Consider the following 22,410-nt stretch of genomic DNA (forward strand, 5'->3'; position numbering starts at 1 on the left):
TCTTCGTAGCCGACGCTGGCTTGTCAGTGCAAGGAAGACATCAAGAAACTGCAGCAAGGACAAGGACGAAAGATTAGGATGAAGCGCTTACTGATCTAAGGCGGCATACGCCCTCGGCCTCTTCTGGAGCACCAAGCCCGCAGGTTTCGCGGCCTGGGGCACAGGCGCGCGAGCCCCAGGGGCTGGCAAGGGCGCGGCAGCCGGACCCACATCAGCGCCGGCTGACGACAGAACAGCAGCGTCGCCTCGGGGATCAGTGCTAATCTACCCTTCTTTAGGACCCCGGTCATCAGCTTCTTCGGGGGGGGGGGGTCCCGCTAGATCTTGTGGTGACCCCAGCAGAGATCGGCGACTCCATCACCGGGTGCTCGCTGGCCTCATCGTCATCAGGAAGGATGCAGAGGAGGTTCGCCACATGGAGAGGAGAGGTCTCCCCAGCTCCCTCCCGGGTCGCCTCCGAGTCAGCCCTCTCCTCCTCTACGGATTCACCAGAGGACACCATCACCGAGGCCGCCACTATCGGAGCCCAGTAGACACCAGCGGCACGAGCCCGCGCTCGTTGATGACGGGCATGGCGGCAACGATCTTCGACCCATCCGGGCGCCGGTACAGTCGAAGATGGGTGTCAGGCAGATACCCATGATCCTTCGCAACCAGGAGGTGGAGGACCTTGTCCAGCTCCTCGTCGGACAAGGCGTCAGGGCGCAGGCGGAGGTCACCCCTCCTTCTTCTGTGAGCCTCCACAAGGGGCGCGAGCGTGCCTGGAGCGGGGCCAGGCGCTGCGACAGGAACTCCTTGATGGTCATGGCCCCCGTTAGCTTCCCCACCTTCGGGTCGTCCGGCTTCAGGTCAGCTGCCATCCTCCCCAGCACCTGCTCCGCCCGCAGGTCGGTGAGCTTCTCACTAGTCCACCAATCGTGAGGCACTGGCCTCCCTGTTGGCAGCACCAGCTGAGGTAGGGGCTCTTGGCATTCGTGAGGACTCATTTGTTCCGGAAGCCCTCTATGATGCAGGGTGGAACCCTAATCGGCCGATCTTTCACGAAAGGAGTGGATCCCGCGAAGAACACGAGGAACACGAGGGGGAAGAGGGGGAAAACACAAGAGGAACACTAAACCAACACGAATAAGTCACACATGTGCTAGATCCTCGAGTACATAAGGAAAGATACACGATCCATGGACAATTAAGGATGATATGAGGGTAGCCGGTCTTCTCCGTGAGGAGGTCTTGAGTTCTTCCCTAAAAGGGGTGTTGAATCCGCTTGGGGGATCTTCTTTGGTGGAGGCTCGAATCTCCGAGGAGAAGGTATCCAAGTGGATGAGCAAATCTCTCACACAAAATATGAGCTAATCCTTTGCTAACCCTAGAAAGTAGGACGAGGTGGAGTATATATAGTCTAGGGGGGAGAAGGGTTACACGGGCCTCGGCCCTTACACTGTGCGTAGACAGGGGAGGCCGGACGTCCGGGCGTCGGGCCGGATGTCCGGGCTGTGGAGGCCGGATGTCCGGGCTGGTGAAGCTGGCCACGTTGCTCTCGAGTTTGGCGGTGTCCGGATATCCGGGCTGGCAACCGGATTTCCAGGGGCTTGGGGAGGGCCCGATGTCCGGGCTGGCGAGGCCGGATGTCCGGGGCCTGTAGTGTCCTGGCGGCTGAGCAGCTGTGGTGGGTGAAGGTCCAGGGGCCGGACGTCCGGGTCATGGCCGGATGTCCGGGACCTGGGAGGTGTCCTTGACTCCTTCCGTTGGTTTTCTTCATCCGTGAACTTGGGGGCTTGTACATCTTCACGTGCATCTTCGGGAGGATCCTTTTGATACCTAATCATGCACAACGTCTCGGACTTAGGTAGTAGCCATGTCTCATGCCTAGAAAGTGGAAGTTCGGAGAGGAGTGAGTTCACCTTATCTTTGATAGCCTTGGCTCGGGCCCTTGTCATTGGTCCAAGTGGTGTTGTTCGAGGTGTAGGTGCGTCCATGGGGATGATCGTGGGATACTCCGCATCATCTCCCCTCCCTTGGGGAAGATCCGACCTCGGATCTAAATCCTCATCACCATGGTAGGGCGAGAGATCTTTGACGTTGAAGATGTCGCTCACATTGTACTTGTCGCGGGGGAGGTCGATCTTGTAAGAATTGTCGTTGTAGCATGCAAGCACCTTGAAGGGTTCGTCCGCTCGTGGTCGAAGTTTGGACTTGCGTTCTTGGGGAAAGCGGTCCTTGCGAAGGTGTAGCCACACGAGATCACCAATGTTGAAGACCATGGTGTGCTTGTTGATGTTGAGCTTGGTCGCAAGTCGTTGTACTTGGCGCTCGATAGTATGTCTTGTATCTTCATGCACCTTCTTGAGATGAGTCACACGTGCACTTGCGCCCAAATTGATGCGCCCTTGGAGTGGTAGAGGGAGAATGTCCAATGGGGACAAAGGGTTGAATCTGTAGACGACCTCGAAGGGGGACTTGCCGGTTGTTGAGTGTCTTGCACGGTTGTAGGCGAACTCGGCAAAGGTAGACACTCCTCCCACTCCTTGATGTTCTTCTTGATGAGTACTCAAAGTAGAGCGGAGAGTTTGCGGTTGGTCACCTCCGTTTGGCCGTCGGTTTGAGGATGGTAAGCCGTGGAGAAGAGTATCTTGATTCCGAGCTTGGCGCATAGGGTCTTCCAAAAGTAGTTTAGGAACTTGACGTCACGGTCCGAGACGATCGTCTTTGGCACTCTGTGTAGACGTAATATTTCCCTACAAAAGAGGTTTGCAATATGTGAAGCATCGTCTATCTTGTTGCAAGAAATGAAATGTGCCATCTTGGAGAAACGGTCCACAACGATAAATACGGAATCCTTTCCATTGCGAGTCCTAGGCAATCCAAGTACAAAATCCATGCTAATATCCTCCCATGGTTGGTATGGAATTGGTAGAGGCATGTAAAGGCCATGGGATTGAGCTTTAGACTTAGCTTTGCGACATGTAGAGCATCGGTTGGTGAAGCGGTTGACGTCACGAAACATCTTGGTCCAAAAATAGTTCTTGGAGAGTGTGGCAAATGTATTGTCGCGTCCAAAATGTCCCATTAAGCCCCCTTCATGAGATTCCTGCAAAAGCAACAAACGAAGAGAAGACTCGGGGATGCAAAGCTGTTAGCTCTCATAAGATATCCATCTTTGTTGTAATAGTGTTCCCAAGATGTATGCGTCAAACATTTGGCATAAATAGTAGCAAAAGTGGGATCATGCTCATACAAGTCTTTTATGTGCTCAAAGCCAATGACATCCAATTCAAGTTGAGTAACAAGCATGCATATGCGGGAAAGGGCATCCGCCACAATGTTTTCCTTACCTTTGATGTACTTGATGACATAAGGAAAGGACTCAATAAATTCACTCCATATAGCATGACGCTTGTTCAACTTGGTTTGGCCCTTAAGATACTTGAGCGTTTCATGATCGGTATGAATGATAAACTCATGAGGGCGAAGATAGTGTTCCCATTCATGCAAAACACGGACTAAAGCATATAGCTCTTTGTCATATATGGGGTAATTGAGTTACGCTCCGGAGAGTTTCTCACTAAAGTAAGCTATGGGGCGCTTCTCTTACGTTAACACACCTCCTATGCCATTACCACTAGCATCACAATGAATCTCAAAGGGTTTGTCGAAGTTGGGTAAAGCAAGCACGGGAGCATGAGTACGCAAATTCTTAAGCTCATTGAAAGCGGTATCTTGGGATGGTCCCCAAACAAAAGGCGCATTCTTCTTGCTCAAAGCATGCAAATGCGAAGCAATGGTGCTAAAATCTTTCACAAAGCGACGATAGAAACCCGCAAGGCCAAGAAAACTACGCACTTGAAGCAAGTTGGTTGGTTTTGGCCAAGTCTTGATAGCATTGATCTTGGACTCATTAACATGAACACCCTTAGAGGAAACAACAAAACCCAAGAAAACGAGCTTGTCAATGCCAAAAAGGCATTTCTCCATATTAGCATAGAGATGCTCTTTTTGAAGAGTTCACAAAACGGTCCGGACATGGGTGACATGCTCTTTGAGAGACTTGCTAAAATCAAGGATATCATCGAAGTAGACCACAACAAACACACCAATGTAAGGGCGAAAAATATGATTCATACGACGCATAAAAGTACCCGTTGCTTCCGATAGACACATAGGCATGACTAACCACTCATACAAGCCAAACTTGGTTTTAAAAGTGGTTTTCCATTCATCACCCTCTTGTATGCGGATTTGATAGTAACCACTCCTAAAATCAATTTTTGAAAAGATAGTGGCACCGCTAAGTTCATCAAGCATATCATCAAGGCGTGGAATGGGATACCTATAACGAACGGTGATAGCATTGATAGGTCTACAATCGGAGCACATGCGAAAGCTACCGTCTCGTTTTGGCACAAGAATGACCGAGACGGCACAAGGGCTCAAACTTTCATGCACATGTCCGTGGTCTATGAGATGCTTTACTTGCCTTTGTATTTCTTTGGTTTCTTCGGGGTTGACATGGTAGGGAGCTTTGTTCGTAAGCGGTGCTCCGGGGATGAGGTCGATGCGGTGCTCGATGCCGCGTAGTGGAGGTAGCCCTGGAGGTAGCTCGTCGGGGAAAACATCATGAAATTCCTGCAAAAGAGAAGACAACACTAGAGGAAGAGTGTGAGAAGTGTTGCTTGTGGTTCATTGTCCTTGCACAAAAGTACGTAGTGTAGGACACTAGATGGGTTCTCACACACTCCTCTTATCTCACTTTTGGTGGCAAATAGGACTAAGTTCTTCTTTTCGCTCATCGTGGAGGTGCTCGATTTGGGCTTGTGGCGCTCACTCTCTTTTTGGTGGCTCGCTCTCTCACTATGATCTCCACAATGGGTGGCTTGCTAGTCGGCGACAACTTGGCTTGGAGACATGGGACGAAGTACGTACTCCTTGCCCTTCATCTTGAAGATGTACTGGTTCGTTCGACCGTTGTGGATGACTCCTCTATCAAATTGCCATGGGCGTCCAAGGAGAAGGTGGCAAACTGTCATTAGAACGATGTCACACTCTAAGGTGTCTTCGTAGGCGCCAATTTTGAAGGAGACTTGTACTCGATGTTCGACTTGGATAGTGCCGGAGTCGCTAAGTCATTGCACTTTGTATGGATGTGGGTGCTTCGTCTTGGGCAATTGGAGCTTGGAGCAAAGTTCTTCACTTGCGAGGTTATGAAAACTCCCTGCATCAATGATGACCTTGACTGAGCGTCCATTGATGCCGGCCTTGGTGTGGAATATGTGGCATCTTTGGTCTTCTTCTTGGTGATGTTGGAGAGTCAAGACCTTGGAGACAACAAGAGCGGGACTTGAATCTTCATCGCAAAAGACTTGTTCCTCTTCATCATTCACTTGCCGGTGCATGGCGACTTGCTCGATGGCGTCCATTTCTCCTTCACTCATTGAGTCGTAAGTGCTATCGTCGTTGAGGATCATGGTCCGCTTGTTGGTGCACTCATAGGTCTTGTGGCCTCGGCCTCCGCATGTGAAGCATTTGAATGAACTCGTCTTGACAGTCTTGTCGGTTGGGGTAGATGATGATGAAGCTCTCGGCTTGAAGTTGCTTGTAGTAGAAGGATGACTTGGAGTTGACGAAGCTTTCTTGGAACTCGACTTGTCGACGTTCCTTGTAGAAGGCTTGGTAGACGGTGTTGGAGTCGTTGAAGCTTGGGTGTTGGAGAAGCCGTATGAGTTGGATGAGAACTTGGCATACTTGTAATCGTCTTGCACTTGACGTTCCGCTTTGGTAGCTTGATGCACTAGCTCGATGAGGTTCGAGTATGTTTGGAAGTCAGCGATCTTCTTGATAGGATGGTTGAGTCCATTCAAGAAACGTGCCATAGTTTGCTCATCATCTTTTGTGACGTTGGTCTTATCATGGCTATCTCCATCTCCTTATAGTACTCTTCAACGCTCTTGGTTCCTTACTTGAGTAGTTGGAGTTTCTTGAAGAGGTCGCGGTTGTAGTAGGTAGGCACAAAGCGTGCTCTCATGACATCCTTCATTTTGTGCCCAAGTAGTGATGGGCGGTTCACCTCTTGCCTCTCGGCGCTTGATAACTTGTTCCCAGCAAATGAGGACATAGTCTTGGAACTCAAGGGATGCCATTGCGATCTTCTTCTCTTCTTCAAAGTTGTGCAAACGGGAGATTTTGTCGACCTTCAATGCCCATGAAAGTTACTCTTTGGGATCGTTGCTTCCGTTGAACTTGGGCATGGTGAACTTGAGCTTGCCGTAGCGTTGCTCTTCATTGTGTTGGGGTCAGGGATGATGACGTCCATGTTGTTGATGATTGTCAAGCTCGTGTTGCTCTTGGTGTGGAGGATTTCCATTGTCTTCATGCTCTTGATGAACTTTATGTTCTTGGCAAGCTTGTGGAGGAGCTAGTCGAGCTCGTGATGAGGACATCAATACCATTGTTACACCCACAGCCCCTACTGTTACATATACTGGACCAATTACTAGAGCTCGCGCACGCCAATTAAATTACCAGGTACTTTCGTTTCTTGGTAATGATTCTAATGTTCATGAGATTATGATGCTGCCTAAATTGGATACATTTGTTTTGCTTACAAATGAAGGTCCTAGCTTGGAGAAGGATGAACATTGGAGCAAGAACACGAATGGAGTTGATGGCATGCGCAAGGGGATCAAGAACGGAGTTACAAGTGATGATTTCAGGACTTTGAAGCCGCCATAAGGAGTGCATGAAGCCTTGGACGAAATATACAAGATGCCACTTCATAATATTCGTCCATAGGCTATTCTAGGTGCTGCGTCACCTTATTAATGGGCCAGGCCCATGTAATTTCGAAATACTTAAGTATAGGCTATTTTTAGAGTCCGTATGTGTGGGGAAACAAGAGTTAGGGTTGGTTTCGGACCCCACCCTCAAGGGCCACGAAATTCCCCTCTCTTCCTCCATATATACAGCCCTTAGGGCGTCGTTTAGACTTGGGTTTTGTTTAGATTAAAAGTTCGCCATAGCTGCAACTTCGCGTACTTCGTTTGTGTCCAACGACCAGACCAAGACGTCACAGAACCCCACCTTGATCAATAAAGCTTTCATCTTATATTCGCAATATCCAGATTGCAATCTCAGCTTCTTGCTTGTTCTTCGTTTGCTCGCAGGAAACAGGCCCTCGTGGTCAGGTTGATCGTGCTCCGGCGTGGTCAATAACCCCTCGGAAGTTGGTTTAGCGATTGCTAAGGCGCGACGTCTCGCACGTTCGTAGTCGGATCGTCAAGGTCGACTCCCACAGAAAACGATAGCCACCATCTCATCGAAACATCGGGACACCTTTGCCTCTATCAAGTGGTATCAGATTTCCAGGTTGCTCGGTGAGATTTTACAGTTTTTCGTAGATTAGATCGAGTCTGTTTCTTCATACCTACAGTCCACGAAAAAGCCACACAAAAATTAGGGTTAGTTCATCATATCCGAACCAATCTGAGCCTTTGCATAATCTTTTTAGGGTTTTTGCTTTGTTGAATTTGCGGTTGCATCGTCGTGTCAAGTTGCTGGTCTTAGAGTCTAGTCTTTTAGAGTTTCGAGTTCTGGTCATAAGTTGTCACGCCGCCGCCGCACCATCATCATCGCCCATCTACCACTTTTGCTTATCCGCCACCGCTTTGAATCCATATCCATATACCACCACCAATCCGTATTCATATACCACCACCGCTACCATATACCACCACCGCTGCCATATACCACAACCATATATCCACCACCAATCCGAGTTCTTCTCATATTAGGTTTGTTCTTGAGGTCAATCTCAATTCCGATTCGTGTTTCCTTGCCTGCGTAGGTCTAGGAAAAAAAAAAAGAGTCTGGAGACCCCCGGGCAGTTTTTAGGCCAAAATTTTCTCGGGCAAAATTTTTTTTTCCCTATCCTATTTTTAGGCTTTTCTGAGTCTTTTGAGCCACGTGCCATCATAGTGATTTTTTGTCGCACTTTTTCGTCGTCGCTGCCCTGATTTCCGAAAAAAAAAAGTGGAAAATTTTTTTTTCGTGCCCATACTATCAGTTTGACGAGGGAAGAGTTTTGAGACACTCGCCGTTATAGTAATTTTTCGCCAAAAAAAAAAAAAAAAAAGAGGAGCACAAAAAAAAAAGGAGCGCAAAAAAAAAGCGAAAAAAAAAGGTTCCAGAGTGTGCTTTTCCCTTATTTACGTGCAGCGCCGTGATTTTGTTAGTGTTCTAGGCTCGCGTCTCTAGCACGGTCTAGCCTAGGACCAGCACAGTACCGTCGTTGAGCGTTTATTCAACTTTGCATCTCTGAATTGATTATTGCTGACCCTTTTTGCTACCATACTATAAGCCTTCCCAGCTCCACATACCTCTACGTCGTGCGTTTGACTCTCCCTGGCAATCGCTCTATCCAAGCTTTTGAGAGTTTTGACTACAACGGTTGCCGATCACCGCCTGCTGCTGGGTAAGAACTGGTAAGAATTTGAGATTTGCTTGACGGATTTGTGACACCCGCCACCACCACCTCTTGTTAGTATTCTGTAGGATCATATTCTTGTGTGTTTTCTATTGTTGCTAACCATGGCAGGATCACAAGCCGACGAGACTGACTGGGAGAACATGACGAATCAGGAGTTGCATGATAAATTTCAGCAAATGATGAATGGACAGGTGCAGGATGTGCTAAACAGATTTGAAGAGGCCATGGAGAAGATAGATGACATGGAGAAGACGTTCGAAACAAAGCTCGATGACAGGTTTAATGAATTGCTCGCGCGTCTTCCACCACCACCACCGGCTGCACCTAACGCACCTCTACAACAACAACAACGACGACTACCTACACATCGTGAAACAGCCCTCCGCCGAGCGAGCCGTCTCCCTCTTGCACCTGGCCAAACTGTTGGTGCTGCTGTTGCTACTTCTGTGGCTCCTGCTGCTGATGCGGAGGAGGGTGATTTTGCTGGCGATTACGAGGATGAGGTTGATCAAAATCAGAACTACGTGCCACCACCAGCACAGCAACCATCAGGTCGTCCACATGCAAATAATGGCAATGGTAGGGCTCACCCTCAGGTACGAGATCATGACCATCTCCCTAAACTAAAATTGAATATTCCACCATTTGAGGGTAGATATGTTCCTGATATATATCTTACTTGGGAGTTAGAAACTGAACAACGATTTACATGTTTACAATATCCCGAGGAGAGACGTGTTCCTGCTGCTGTTTGTGCATTCACTAGTTTTGCATGTGTTTGGTGGTCTGAGCATTGTAGATTATATCCCATTCCTGCTACTTGGGCTGCTTTGAAGACTGCTATGCGTACTCGTTGGGTTCCACCATATTATCAACGTGAATTACTTCAAAAATTGCAGCGCTTAAGACAGGGAAAAAATTCTGTAGAAGAATATTATCAGGAATTACAAACTGGCATGATTAGATGTGGTATTGTTGAGGAGAATGAAGCTATGCTTGCACGTTTTATGGGTGGATTAAATAGAGAGATTCAGACGATTCTAGAGTATAAGGAGTATACTAATATCACTCGTTTATTCCATCTTGCTTGTAAAGCTGAACGTGAAGTGCAGGATCGACAGGCATTGGCGTGGACTAACTTTTCTGCAGGTCGACCTTCTTCATGGACACCACGTGCATCATCTACTTCCACACGTTCTGCTTCACCGGCGCCTCCGTCGGCTGCCACCTCCAACCGTGATACAATAAAGCAGGCACAATCACCACTATCTGCCAAGAGCACACCTTCTGGGCCTGCAAAGAGCTCTTCTTCATCCATGGCATCAACAGGGCAGACACATGATATTATTTGTCGACGTTGCAAGGGTGGAGGTCATTATGCGAGAGAATGCCCATCTAAGCGTGTGATGATCGTTACTGAGGATGGTGGGTATGAGTCCGCTAGTGACTATGATGAGGAGACTTTGGCTCTTATTACACGTGACGAACACGGTGGAGACGATTCTGATCATGAGACGCAATACATGGCTCCTGAAGATGCTGACAGGTATGAATGTTTAGTTGCTCAACGTGTTTTGAGTGTGCAGGTTACACAAGCTGAGCAAAATCAGAGGCATAATTTGTTCCATACAAAGGGAGTTGTGAAGGAACGTTCTGTTCGTGTGATCATAGATGGAGGGAGTTGCAACAACTTGGCTAGCATCGAGATGGTGGAGAAGCTATCTCTCACCACAAGACCACATCCACATCCTTACTACATCCAATGGTTCAACAACAGCGGCAAGGTTAAGGTAACACGTACTGTTCGTGTGCATTTTAGTATCTCTACATATGCTGATTATGTTGATTGTGATGTGGTACCTATGCAAGCATGTTCCTTATTACTTGGTAGACCATGGCAATTTGATAAAAATTCTATTCACCATGGTAGAAACAATCAGTATACTCTTGTTCATAAGGATAAAAATATTACTTTGCTTCCTATGACTCCTGATTCCATTTTGAAAGATGATATTAATAGAGCTAATAAAGCAAAACAGGAGAAAACTAAGAGTGAAAATCAGATTGTGGCAAAAGAGTTTGAGCAACAAATGCAGCCTAATAATAATAAACAATCTAGTGTTGCTTCTGAAATTAAATTGAAAAGTGCATGTTTACTTGCCACCAAATCCGATATTGATGATCTAGATTTTAGCAAATCTGTTTGCTATGCTTTTGTGTGCAAAGAGGCATTATTTTCATTCGAGGACGCGCCTTCCTCTTTGCCTCCTGCTGTCACTAACATTTTGCAGGAGTTCGCCGACGTCTTTCCACAAGACGTGCCACCGGGATTACCACCTATTCGCGGGATTGAGCATCAAATTGACTTAATTCCCGGTGCATCATTACCCAACCGTGCACCATACCGTACCAATCCAGAGGAGACGAAGGAGATTATGCGTCAAGTACAAGAACTGCTCGACAAAGGTTATATACGCGAATCCCTTAGTCCTTGTGCTGTTCCTATCATTTTAGTGCCGAAAAAGGATGGTACGTCGCGTATGTGCGTTGATTGTAGAGGCATTAATAATATTACTATTCGTTATCGTCATCCTATTCCTAGGCTAGATGATATGCTTGATGAATTGAGTGGCTCTACAATATTCTCCAAAGTTGATTTGCGTAGTGGTTACCATCAAATTCGTATGAAATTGGGAGATGAATGGAAAACAGCATTTAAAACTAAGTTTGGATTATATGAGTGGTTAGTCATGCCTTTTGGGTTAACTAATGCACCTAGTACTTTCATGAGGTTAATGAACGAAGTTTTACGTGCCTTCATTGGACGATTTGTGGTAGTTTACTTTGATGACATATTGATTTATAGCAAATCTTTGGAGGACCATTTGGAACATTTACGTGCTGTTTTTATTGCTCTACGTGATGCACGTTTGTTTGGTAACCTCGGAAAGTGCACCTTTTGCACCGACCGAGTATCTTTTCTTGGCTATGTTGTTACTCCACAGGGAATTGAAGTTGATAAAGCCAAGATTGAAGCTATTGAGAGTTGGCCGCAGCCCAAAACGGTCACACAAGTGAGGAGTTTCCTTGGCCTCGCTGGTTTCTATAGGCGTTTTGTGAGAGATTTCAGCACCATTGCTGCACCTCTCAACGAGCTTACAAAGAAGGATGTACCTTTTGTTTGGGGTACCGCACAGGAAGAAGCCTTCACGGTATTGAAAGATAAGTTAACACATGCTCCTTTACTCCAACTTCCTAATTTCAATAAGACTTTTGAGCTTGAATGTGATGCTAGTGGAATTGGATTAGGAGGTGTGTTATTACAAGATGGAAAACCTGTTGCATACTTTTCTGAAAAATTGAGTGGGCCTAGTCTGAACTATTCTACTTATGATAAAGAATTATATGCTCTTGTTCGGACCTTAGAAACATGGCAACATTATTTATGGCCCAAGGAATTTGTTATACATTCTGATCATGAATCTTTGAAACACATTAAAAGTCAAGCAAAACTGAACCGTAGACATGCTAAATGGGTTGAATTCATTGAGACTTTCCCTTATGTCATTAAACACAAGAAGGGTAAAGAAAATGTTATTGCTGATGCCTTGTCTCGTCGTTATACTATGCTTTCACAACTTGACTTTAAAATATTTGGTTTGGAGACCATCAAGGATCAATATGTTAATGATGCTGAATTTAAAGATGTATTGCAGAATTGTAAGGAAGGGAGAACTTGGAACAAGTTCGTTCTTAACGATGGATTTGTGTTTCGTGCTAACAAGCTATGCATTCCAGCTAGCTCCGTTCGTCTTTTGTTATTGCAGGAGGCGCATGGAGGAGGATTAATGGGACACTTTGGCGTCAAGAAGACGGAGGATATACTTGCTACACATTTCTTTTGGCCAAAGATGAGACGGGATGTTGAGCGTTTTGTTGCTCGCTGCACTACCTGTCAAAGAGCTAAGTCACGACTCAATCCTCATGGTTTATATATGCCTTTGCCTGTACCTAGTGTTCCTTGGGAGGATATATCTATGGACTTTGTTTTAGGTTTACCTCGAACAAAGAAGGGGAGGGATAGCATATTTGTTGTCGTGGATAGGTTCTCGAAAATGGCACACTTTATACCATGTCATAAAAGTGATGATGCTGTTAATGTTGCTGATTTGTTCTTTCGTGAAATTATTCGCTTACATGGTGTGCCAAATACTATTGTTTCAGATCGTGATACTAAATTTCTTAGCCACTTTTGGAGATGTTTATGGGCTAAGTTGGGGACTAAGCTGCTTTTTAGTACTACTTGTCACCCCCAAACTGATGGACAAACTGAAGTAGTCAATAGAACATTGTCTACTATGCTTAGGGCTGTTTTGAAGAATAACAAGAAAATGTGGGAAGAATGCTTGCCTCATATTGAATTTGCTTATAATCGTTCATTGCATTCTACTACTAAGATGTGCCCTTTTGAAATTGTGTATGGTTTCCTACCTCGTGCACCTATTGATTTGTTGCCTCTTCCATCTTCGGAGAAGGTTAATTTTGATGCTAAAGAACGTTCTGAATTGATTTTAAAAATGCATGAGTTAACTAAGGAAAACATTGAGCGTATGAATGCTAAATATAAACTTGCTGGAGATAAGGGTAGAAAACATGTTGTGTTTGCACCTGGAGATCTTGTTTGGTTACATTTGCGTAAAGATAGATTTCCTAATCTGCGCAAATCAAAGCTAATGCCACGTGCTGATGGTCCTTTTAAGGTTTTAGAGAAAATAAATGATAATGCATATAAACTTGAGCTACCTGCAGACTTTGGGGTTAGTCCCACTTTTAACATTGCAGATTTGAAGCCTTATTTGGGTGAGGAAGATGAGCTTCCGTCGAGGACGACTTCATTTCAAGAAGGGGAGGATGATGAGGACATCAATACCATTGTTACACCCACAGCCCCTACTGTTACATATACTGGACCAATTACTAGAGCTCGCGCACGCCAATTAAATTACCAGGTACTTTCGTTTCTTGGTAATGATTCTAATGTTCATGAGATTATGATGCTGCCTAAATTGGATACATTTGTTTTGCTTACAAATGAAGGTCCTAGCTTGGAGAAGGATGAACATTGGAGCAAGAACACGAATGGAGTTGATGGCATGCGCAAGGGGATCAGGAACGGAGTTACAAGTGATGATTTCAGGACTTTGAAGCCGCCATAAGGAGTGCATGAAGCCTTGGACGAAATATACAAGATGCCACTTCATAATATTCGTCCATAGGCTATTCTAGGTGCTGCGTCACCTTATTAATGGGCCAGGCCCATGTAATTTCGAAATACTTAAGTATAGGCTATTTTTAGAGTCCGTATGTGTGGGGAAACAAGAGTTAGGGTTGGTTTCGGACCCCACCCTCAAGGGCCACGAAATTCCCCTCTCTTCCTCCATATATACAGCCCTTAGGGCGTCGTTTAGACTTGGGTTTTGTTTAGATTAAAAGTTCGCCATAGCTGCAACTTCGCGTACTTCGTTTGTGTCCAACGACCAGACCAAGACGTCACAGAACCCCACCTTGATCAATAAAGCTTTCATCTTATATTCGCAATATCCAGATTGCAATCTCAGCTTCTTGCTTGTTCTTCGTTTGCTCGCAGGAAACAGGCCCTCGTGGTCAGGTTGATCGTGCTCCGGCGTGGTCAATAACCCCTCGGAAGTTGGTTTAGCGATTGCTAAGGCGCGACGTCTCGCACGTTCGTAGTCGGATCGTCAAGGTCGACTCCCACAGAAAACGATAGCCACCATCTCATCGAAACATCGGGACACCTTTGCCTCTATCAGCTCGAGGAGGAACTTGACAGTGCACGCGAGCTAGGAATCTTCTTTCTTGAATTTCTTCACGAAGTGCTTCTTCTTGTTCACGAGCTTGTCAGCCTCGGTCGGCTACGACTCGAGTAGAATCTCAGAGGGCTTGTTGCGCCGCAAGTGTTTGAGTTTCACGGAGTTGTTGTTCTTGGCGTTGTGCCTCGACATCTTGTGCATCTTGGTGTAGATGCTCTCGCTCTTCCTCTTCATGTTGGCGTTGTCGTTGCCGTTCTCGTGCTAGTGCAAAAGCCTCTTGGGTTTGACGTTGTCGGCGCTCTTGAGAGTCGGTGTCGCGTGGAGGATTGAGGCTTGCTTGACGATCATTGCGTGCGGCACGGCGTAGAGTGTTCGATGTCGGTGTACTTGAGCCGGAGAGGGTGAAGTCGGAGTGTCGACTTGAGCGGGTCCTTGTTGATGAAGACGAAGTGGAAGAAGAGCGGTTGAGCAACAAAGCATGAATCTCGTCCTTCCTTGCGTCATTCTCTTGCTTGTGATCGTCGAGCTTGTGGTCGAAGTAGTCCCTTGTACGCTGCTCGAAGAGTCGCAAGTCGGTGGCGAGGTTGTTAATGCGTTCACTCATTGCTTGTTGCTCTTGATGTAAAGCACGTTGTGCACCAAAGAGGTGGCTCTTGGTGACGTAGGAGTTCATGTCGTCGTCATGCTCAATGAAGAGTGGGTTGGTAGAGGTACTTGGCCTATCCATCATTCCAAGGAAAATGTGAGTGGTAGAAAGAGAAGAACGAATACCAAATGTACCTTGACCGAAGTTGAAAGTGGATCAATGATCACTCCAATGTGGACAAGGAAATAGCAAAATTGGTACCAATTCTTGTCGGTTTCTCACACCTACACAAGTAAAAGCTTATGGTGGAGCTTAGTTAGGATGGTGGCACAAAATTTGATGCAATTGTAAGTGAGCTTCAATAATGTTGGAAAACATTCACAAGATTGCAATGTAACAAGTAGACCAAGCAATGTAATGTACACAGAAACACACACGCAAAAAGATAAGTGGGGTTGGGCAACCAAGGATGAGCCAAAATGTGGAATCCACAAAAATGCTCTTGTTGCACAACACTAGAGAGACGCTAGCACGATTGCACAATAGGTGGATACAAAGACTTGTGCACAACCTACTAAGCAAAAATGCAACGACTTCTATCCCAAGTATGTTCTATGCAAGGTGTTTCTATGATATGATCCAAGATGATCGAGTATGACAATCTTAATGTTGTATGATGCTATGGTTCTTGCTTCAAAGCTCTTTGCTTATCTTTCCTTTTTGCTTGAAAGCTTGTTTGGCTCTTTGTTGTTTGAGATCTTTTCTCATGCAATGCTTCACGAACCAATATAGCAATTGAGTATGTGATGACAACCTTGTGACACAAGAGATGATACCAAGATATGCAACAATGATGTATGTATGCTATGGGAAGTATGATCACTAAAGTGCACAAGTCTCGTTGCCGGCAATACTCAATGGCTAGTCTCGATGGGTAAGCAAATCAAATGACTAAGGCTATGACGTCTATCAATGTAATGGCAAGAACGATGTATCACGATACCAAGACGAGGTTACCGTTTCGTTGGTTTCTCGTCGTAAGCAAGAACGGATGATGGTGATCGAATGAGTGTGACGAATACCAAGATGTAGTCGAGGTGGTCGTTGTTGATGACGCGTCCGTGGCGAAGATGAGCGGCGGTGATGTTGATGTTGAACCGTACCTAGATAGCCGAAACACAAAAGGATACGGAACCGCAACTCACCTTCTCAAAGCAAAATTGGACCAAAACTGTCGGAGTTGGAGTTGCTAAGTGGTGGTTGTGTATGTGGTATATGGTGGTGCTATGCAGAAGTGGTGGAGGTATGCAGAAGTATATGTGGCCACCAGAACAAAAGTTGGCGAAAAATGGGTAGAAAACGGGCGGTGGAGAGGAAGTAGTGCTGACAGGGGCCGGATGTCCAGGGTCGTGGCCGGATGTCCGGGGCGCCGGATGTCCGAGCTATTGGGCCGGATGTCCGGGCTCTGGACCCATGGATGGATTCGAAGATGGTCGCAAGGAGAGGTCAAATCCGGGCAAAATTCAGAGAAATTTGTGGATGGAAATCGGGGAAAAGTGGATGGAAAGCTAGATCTACCTGCAACACACGAAATCCGCGGATCAAATCCAACAAAACTTCGTCACACCAACAAATCACAAAAAATAATTTGGGGCTATTTTTGTGGGGAATTTTTGTATTAGGGACAAAATCAACAAAACTAAGCTAGCAACACAACGGGGAGGCTCTGAAATCATGATCAATGTGGCTCTTGGTACCAAGATGATGTAGGGTGGAACCCTAATCGGCCGATCTTTCACGAAAGGAGCAGATCCCGCGAAGAACACGAGGAACACGAGGGGGAAGAGAGGGAAAACACAAGGGGAAACATAAGAGGAAACCCTAATCCAACACGAATAAGTCACACATGTGCTAGATCCTCGAGTACATAAGGAAAGATACACGATCCACGGACAACTAAGGATGATAAAAGGGTTTCCGGTCTTCTCCGTGAGGATGTCTTGAGTTCTTCCCTAAAATGGGTCTTGAATCCGCTTGGGGGATCTTCTCCGGTGGATGCTCGAATATCCGAGGAGAAGGTATCCAAGTGGACGAGCAAAGCTCTCATACAAAATATGAGCTAATCATTTTCCAACCCTAGAAAGTAGGACGAGGTGGAGTATATATAGTCTAGGGGGGCGAAGGGGTACACGGGCCTCGGCCCTTACATTGTGCGCAGACAGGGGAGGCCGGACGTCCGGGCGTCGGGCCGGATGTCCGCGCGTTCGCGGAGGGCTGGATGTCTGGGCTGTGGAGGCCAGATTTCTGGGCTGGTGAAGCTGGCCATGTTGCTCTCGGGTTCGGGGGTGTCCAGATATCCGGGCTGGCAGCCAGATTTCTGGGGGCTTGGGAAGGGCCGAATGTCCGGGCTGGCGAGGCCGGATGTCCGGGGCCTGTAGTGTCCTATCGGCTGAGAGGCTATGGTGGGTGAAGTTCCAGGGGCCGGACGTCCGGGGTTGTGGCCGGATGTCCGGGACCTGGGAGGTGTCCTTGACTCCTTCCGTTGGTTTTCTTCATCCGTGAACTTGCGGGCTTGTACATCTTCACGTGCATCTTCGGGAGGATCCTTTTGATACCTAATCACGCACAACGTCTCGGGCTTAGGTAGTAGCCATGTCTCATGCATAGAAAGTGGAAGTTCGGAGAGGAGTGAGTTCACCTTATCTTCGATAGCCTTGGCTCGGGCCCTTGTCATTGGTCCAAGTGGTGTCGTTGGAGGTGTAGGTGCGTCCATGGGGATGATCGTGGGATGCTCCGCATCACTCTGCCTTCTTCCCGGCTCTCAAGATTGCATTGGCTCCGTTTGCCGCAACGAAGTTGGCACACCCTAAGCATGCCGCGCCATCCTTGTTCAAAAGAAGAAATGGCGAAGCGGCGCCACGGATGGCATCACCCCGACGAATGCCTCACAATAGAAGGCGAAGATAGATAGGAGAAGGATGGAATTGGGATGAAGGTGGAGGGCGTGGAGCTTGTAATGGCGGAGGACGACTTAGAAAAACTCAGAGAAAGGGCGGACCAGCCCCGCGAAGACACTATGCATGAAGAAGGGGTAGAAGGTGTTACCGGAGGCCTCCGGCTCGGCGGAGCCAACCCGAAGCGCGGTCTCTCCCCCCTCGTTGTTGGCACCCGCCGCCATCAGAGCGCAGTGGCGAAGTTCTTCTCCGAGACATTGGGCGCGTTCAAGGCGGGCTCGTACCAGGAGGGTGATCGCACGGCCTTCTCCTTGTCGGACGCCATCGGCTACAAGCTAGGGGAGGAGCCCTGGCGGATATGGAGTCTCTTGGGGCGAAGAACAGGAATGGGGATCTGGAGCAAGACGAAGGAAGGCAATGAAGACTCTGCAGCATGCGCCAGCCTTTTTTCAGGCGAGAACGATTGCCGAGGCCGCATGGGAAAGTGGAGGCGCCCGCGTCCCACCTATCGCCACGCGTCAATCAAGGCCGCAGGCGGTTGGGGCCTGCGGCACTCCGCACTTGCCCTCTAGCTTCACCTCGAAGCCAAGCTCGAGCACGCCTTTGGCCCGGGGGCTACTGACGGTGTTCTGGGACCGGGGGTGCCTAGACTTGCGTGCCTACGGGCCTGTGTGTGGCTCCTCCAACAGCGTGGTATGGCCCTTCTTCAACAGCAACCACTCAAGACCCTCGCGAGGGGCCAAGCCTCGCGAGGCGGACGACACCAAGACCTCCCCGAGAGCAGCCTCACTAGGCTGGCTCCCTAGGAGCGGAGATCTCTATGCAAGGGGCACCTCGTGAGGTTCACGTGACGTGAGCCATGACGACCAAGGCCAGGCGGGCACTAGCGGGCGCAGTGTACCAGTTTCCTCTTTCGTGCTAAAGAGGCAGGCACATGCGAGGAGTTCCGAGTCATCAGGCAAAGGTTTCCATATCGGTGCAACAAGACCAAGACCAGCAGGAAGGCAGGACGGAGGTCACCACGGAGCCCACAACAACGTCACCACCGGAGCCTTTGGCAGGCGAAGACCACCTGTTGTCAGGATAGCTTGTACTAGTTGTCTCCCTTCAAACTTGGCCATTGTGGGATCCCTTCCCGCCTAACATCTGCGAAGAGGACCAGAGCCTTTATAAATAGGACTAGCCACCACCGTAGGGAGGGATCGACTCATCTTGGATCGGATTCATTCCACCCTGACATCCACCAGCGAGCCAAGCTAAAGAACACCTCTTCACCTGAGGCCGTTCACCCATTGTACTAGTTCATCCTTAGCCCGTGAGGCAATCCACCAACACCACAATGGAGTAGGGTATTACATCGCAAGGTGGCCCGAACCAGTATAAACCCTTGTGTCTCTTGTTCCTTGGGTTCGTCGAGCTAGGCCGTGAGATCGTTGAGCGAGCGAGATAGGGAGAGAGTGTTCTTCGTGGACACCCCAGAGTTCGAACCTCAAGGGTTAGCCGGAACCCGCAATCCAATAGTTGGGTGATTTCCCCAAAGGTCATCAGCAAACTTCAGATAGCAGAGGAAGAAGTAAAGAACACGAGCATGTTTCAAGAAGTTAATCTCGGCAGGAGTCATCCTAAGGGAAAGATCATGTTGCTCGTGACATTTGGGGGAGAACTGAACTACCGGACTCAGAAGATTGTGTTTGATGTGGTAGACCTCCCCCTGCCGTACAATGGGATCATTGGACGCCTAGCACTGGCTAAATTCATGGCGGCATCTCACTATGCCTACAACACCTTGAAGATGCCTGGGCCGGTAGGAGTCATTTCCATCCCACCAGATGAGAAGGGCGCAATCATTTGCATGAATAAGATGTACCGGGACGCAGTCGTGGCAAAAGCAGCGACAACAACAGTTCCCGCCAAGGAGAACAGAGGAAAGAAGAAGGATATCAGGTGATAGAGGCAAAGGTGTCCCGATGTTTCGATGAGATGGTGGCTATCGTTTTCTGTAGGAGTCGACCTTGACGATCCGACTACGAACGTGCGAGACGTCGCGCCTTAGCAATCGCTAAACCAACTTCCGAGGGGTTATTGACCACGCCGGAGCACGATCAACCTGACCACGAGGGCCTGTTTCCTGCGAGCAAACGAAGAACAAGCAAGAAACTGAGATTGCAATCGGGATATTGCGAATATAAGATGAAAGCTTTATTGATCAAGGTGGGGTTCTGTGACGTCTTGGTCTGGTCATTGGACACAAACGAAGTACGCGAAGTTGCAGCTATGGCGAACTTTTAATCTAAACAAAACCCAAGTCTAAACGACGCCCTAAGGGCTGTATATATGGAGGAAGAGAGGGGAATTTCGTGGCCCTTGAGGGTGGGGTCCGAAACCAACCCTATCTCTTGTTTCCCCACACATACGGACTCTAAAAATAGCCTATACTTAAGTATTTCGAAATTACATGGGCCTGGCCCATTAATAAGGTGACGCAGCACCTAGAATAGCCTATGGACGAATATTATGAAGTGGCATCTTTTATATTTCGTCCAAGGCTTCATGCACTCCTTATGGCGGCTTCAAAGTCCTGAAATCATCACTTGTAACTCCGTTCTTGATCCCCTTGCGCATGCCATCAACTCCATTCGTGTTCTTGCTCCAATGTTCATCGTTCTCCAAGCTAGGCCCTTCATTTGTAAGCAAAACAAATGTATCCAATTTAGGCAGCATCATAATCTCATGAACATTAGAATCATTACCAAGAAACGAAAGTACCTGGTAATTTAATTGGCGTGCGCGAGCTCTAGTAATTGGTCCAGTATATGTAACAGTAGGGGCTGTGGGTGTAACAATGGTATTGATGTCCTCATCATCAGGGACGCCAGCAAGGAATCCGGGAAGCGTACCTCCTCGGAGTGTACGGCACCTGTTGAGACTTACTGGAGAGTTGCAACCTCAAGAGATCCAAGGTTGCTGCACCACAAGTGAAGAAGGTCCCGGCAGGGCTGGCTGGCATTGATGGTATCTTCACTATCAGCGCCACCCTTGAAGACAAATAGGAAAGTGCACTCGTTGCCTTCCTGTGGGCGAATGTCGATGTGTTTGCCTGGCAACCATCTAATATCCCCGGTGTTCCCAGGGAGGTAATCGAGCACCACCTTGCTGTCTGCCCACATGCCCGACCTGTCAAGCAGAAAGTTCGGAAGCAGGCCTTGGAGAGGCAGCAGTTTATTGGATAAGAGATTATGAAGCTTGAGGCAGCTGGTTTGGTCTGAGGAGTACTGGATCCAACATGGTTAGCAAATGCGGTGGTCATTCGCAAGGCTAACGAGAAATGGAAGCTTTGCATAGATTTCATGGGTCTCAACAAGGCTTTCCCGAAGGACCCATTTCCCTTGCCGCACATTGATCAGATTGTGGAATCCACTTCAGGCTGCGATTTGCTCTCCTTGTTGGATGCATGTCGGAGTAATGGGCCATGGGTAGCCTAACCCGAACCCCTGAACCTTTCAAGGCAATGGGGCTGGCTGCGCCCCTCAAGACGTCAAGATAGATCTCCGCCTTCTGATGGTCGGCGGGCCAAGCGGCCGACTGGCCGAAGGCGGCCGAGTTCTAGAAGACGGCATCACGACAGGTCGACTCCTAGTGGGCGGCCTCTAGAGAGGCCGGCCCCTAGCAGTTGGCCCACGGGTGCCCTCAAAGTCTGCGCCCTCATCAAGGAGACGAGACAGGGTATGGCTACAACGTAGCCCATCCCCTGAATCCAGGGCCGGGCATGGCCACAGTGCCCCGTATAGGCGGAGATCTCCACACGACGCGGCACTGTTGCCTCCCCCCAAACATCACCCCTGATAGGCGGAGCCCTATTCCCAAGACGGCCTGTCGGTACGGCTTGCAGGCGGCGGGCCCTACTGATGCGGAGCATCCTATGGACATCACCATGTCAAGAGTCCGTTTGGCAAGTGACACGTGCGACATCTACTTCACATACATAAAGGTGAATCATCTCCTTTACACGTGCTCACTTGACCCCTTCGAGGATGGTATACTACTTGACACTTCTCCTGTGTGCATGCATAGGTATTGTCGGAGCTTCATGGATGTTGAGGAGGAGTGCAAGCGCCAAGGAACAACTACACCATCCGCGAGGGAAGCATGGAAGCGATGACGGAAGAAGACGGAGAATAGCTCCTAGGCCCCGGACATCCGGCCTCGCCAGCCCGGACATCCGGCCGTTCCCGAGCCCCCGGACATCCGGATCCCAGCCCGGAAATCTGGCCCCTCCGAACCTGAGAGCAACAAGTGCCACCACTCCAGCCCGGTCATCCGGCCTCCCCAGCCCGGACATCCGGCATCTCCTGAAAGCCCGGACATCCGGCCTGACCAGCCCGGACATCTGGCCTCCCCTGTCTGCGCACAGTGAAGGGCCGAGGCCCGGGTATCCCTTCTCCCCCCTAGACTATATATAGTCCACCTTGTCCAACTTTCTAGGGTTAGCGTTGTGATAGCTCATTTGAGAGATAGAGCTTCGCTCATCCATATCGGATCTACTCCACGAGAGAGATCGTG

General features: G+C 48.3%; 1 protein-coding gene across 1 annotated transcript; it reads left to right on the plus strand.

Moving 5' to 3' along the window:
- The first annotated feature begins 618 nt into the window (after positions 1-618).
- LOC147990647 (uncharacterized) lies at positions 619-16,277 on the plus strand. The gene is made up of 5 exons (XM_087538334.1): positions 619-891; positions 10,708-11,290; positions 11,453-11,545; positions 11,981-12,409; positions 16,189-16,277. The coding sequence occupies exons 1-5, from the start codon at positions 619-621 to the stop codon at positions 16,275-16,277; spliced, it is 1,467 nt and encodes a 488-aa protein (XP_087394460.1).
- The last annotated feature ends 6,133 nt before the right edge of the window (positions 16,278-22,410 follow it).

This window comes from Triticum urartu, chromosome 1A, assembly GCF_056163025.1.
Source record: "Triticum urartu cultivar PI428250 chromosome 1A, HENAU_Tu73, whole genome shotgun sequence".
Taxonomy (NCBI): Eukaryota; Viridiplantae; Streptophyta; class Magnoliopsida; order Poales; family Poaceae; genus Triticum; species Triticum urartu.

Coding starts and splice junctions, on each gene's coding strand:
- LOC147990647 (XM_087538334.1), top strand. CDS start 619: ATGGGTGTCAGGCAGATACCCATGATCCTTCGCAACCAGGAGGTGGAG. Junction 892..10,707: donor CCTGCTCCGCCCGCAGGTCG/GTGAGCTTCTCA, acceptor GTGTGCAAAGAG/GCATTATTTTCATTCGAGGA. Junction 11,546..11,980: donor TTGGCCGCAGCCCAAAACGG/TCACACAAGTGA, acceptor AACACATTAAAA/GTCAAGCAAAACTGAACCGT.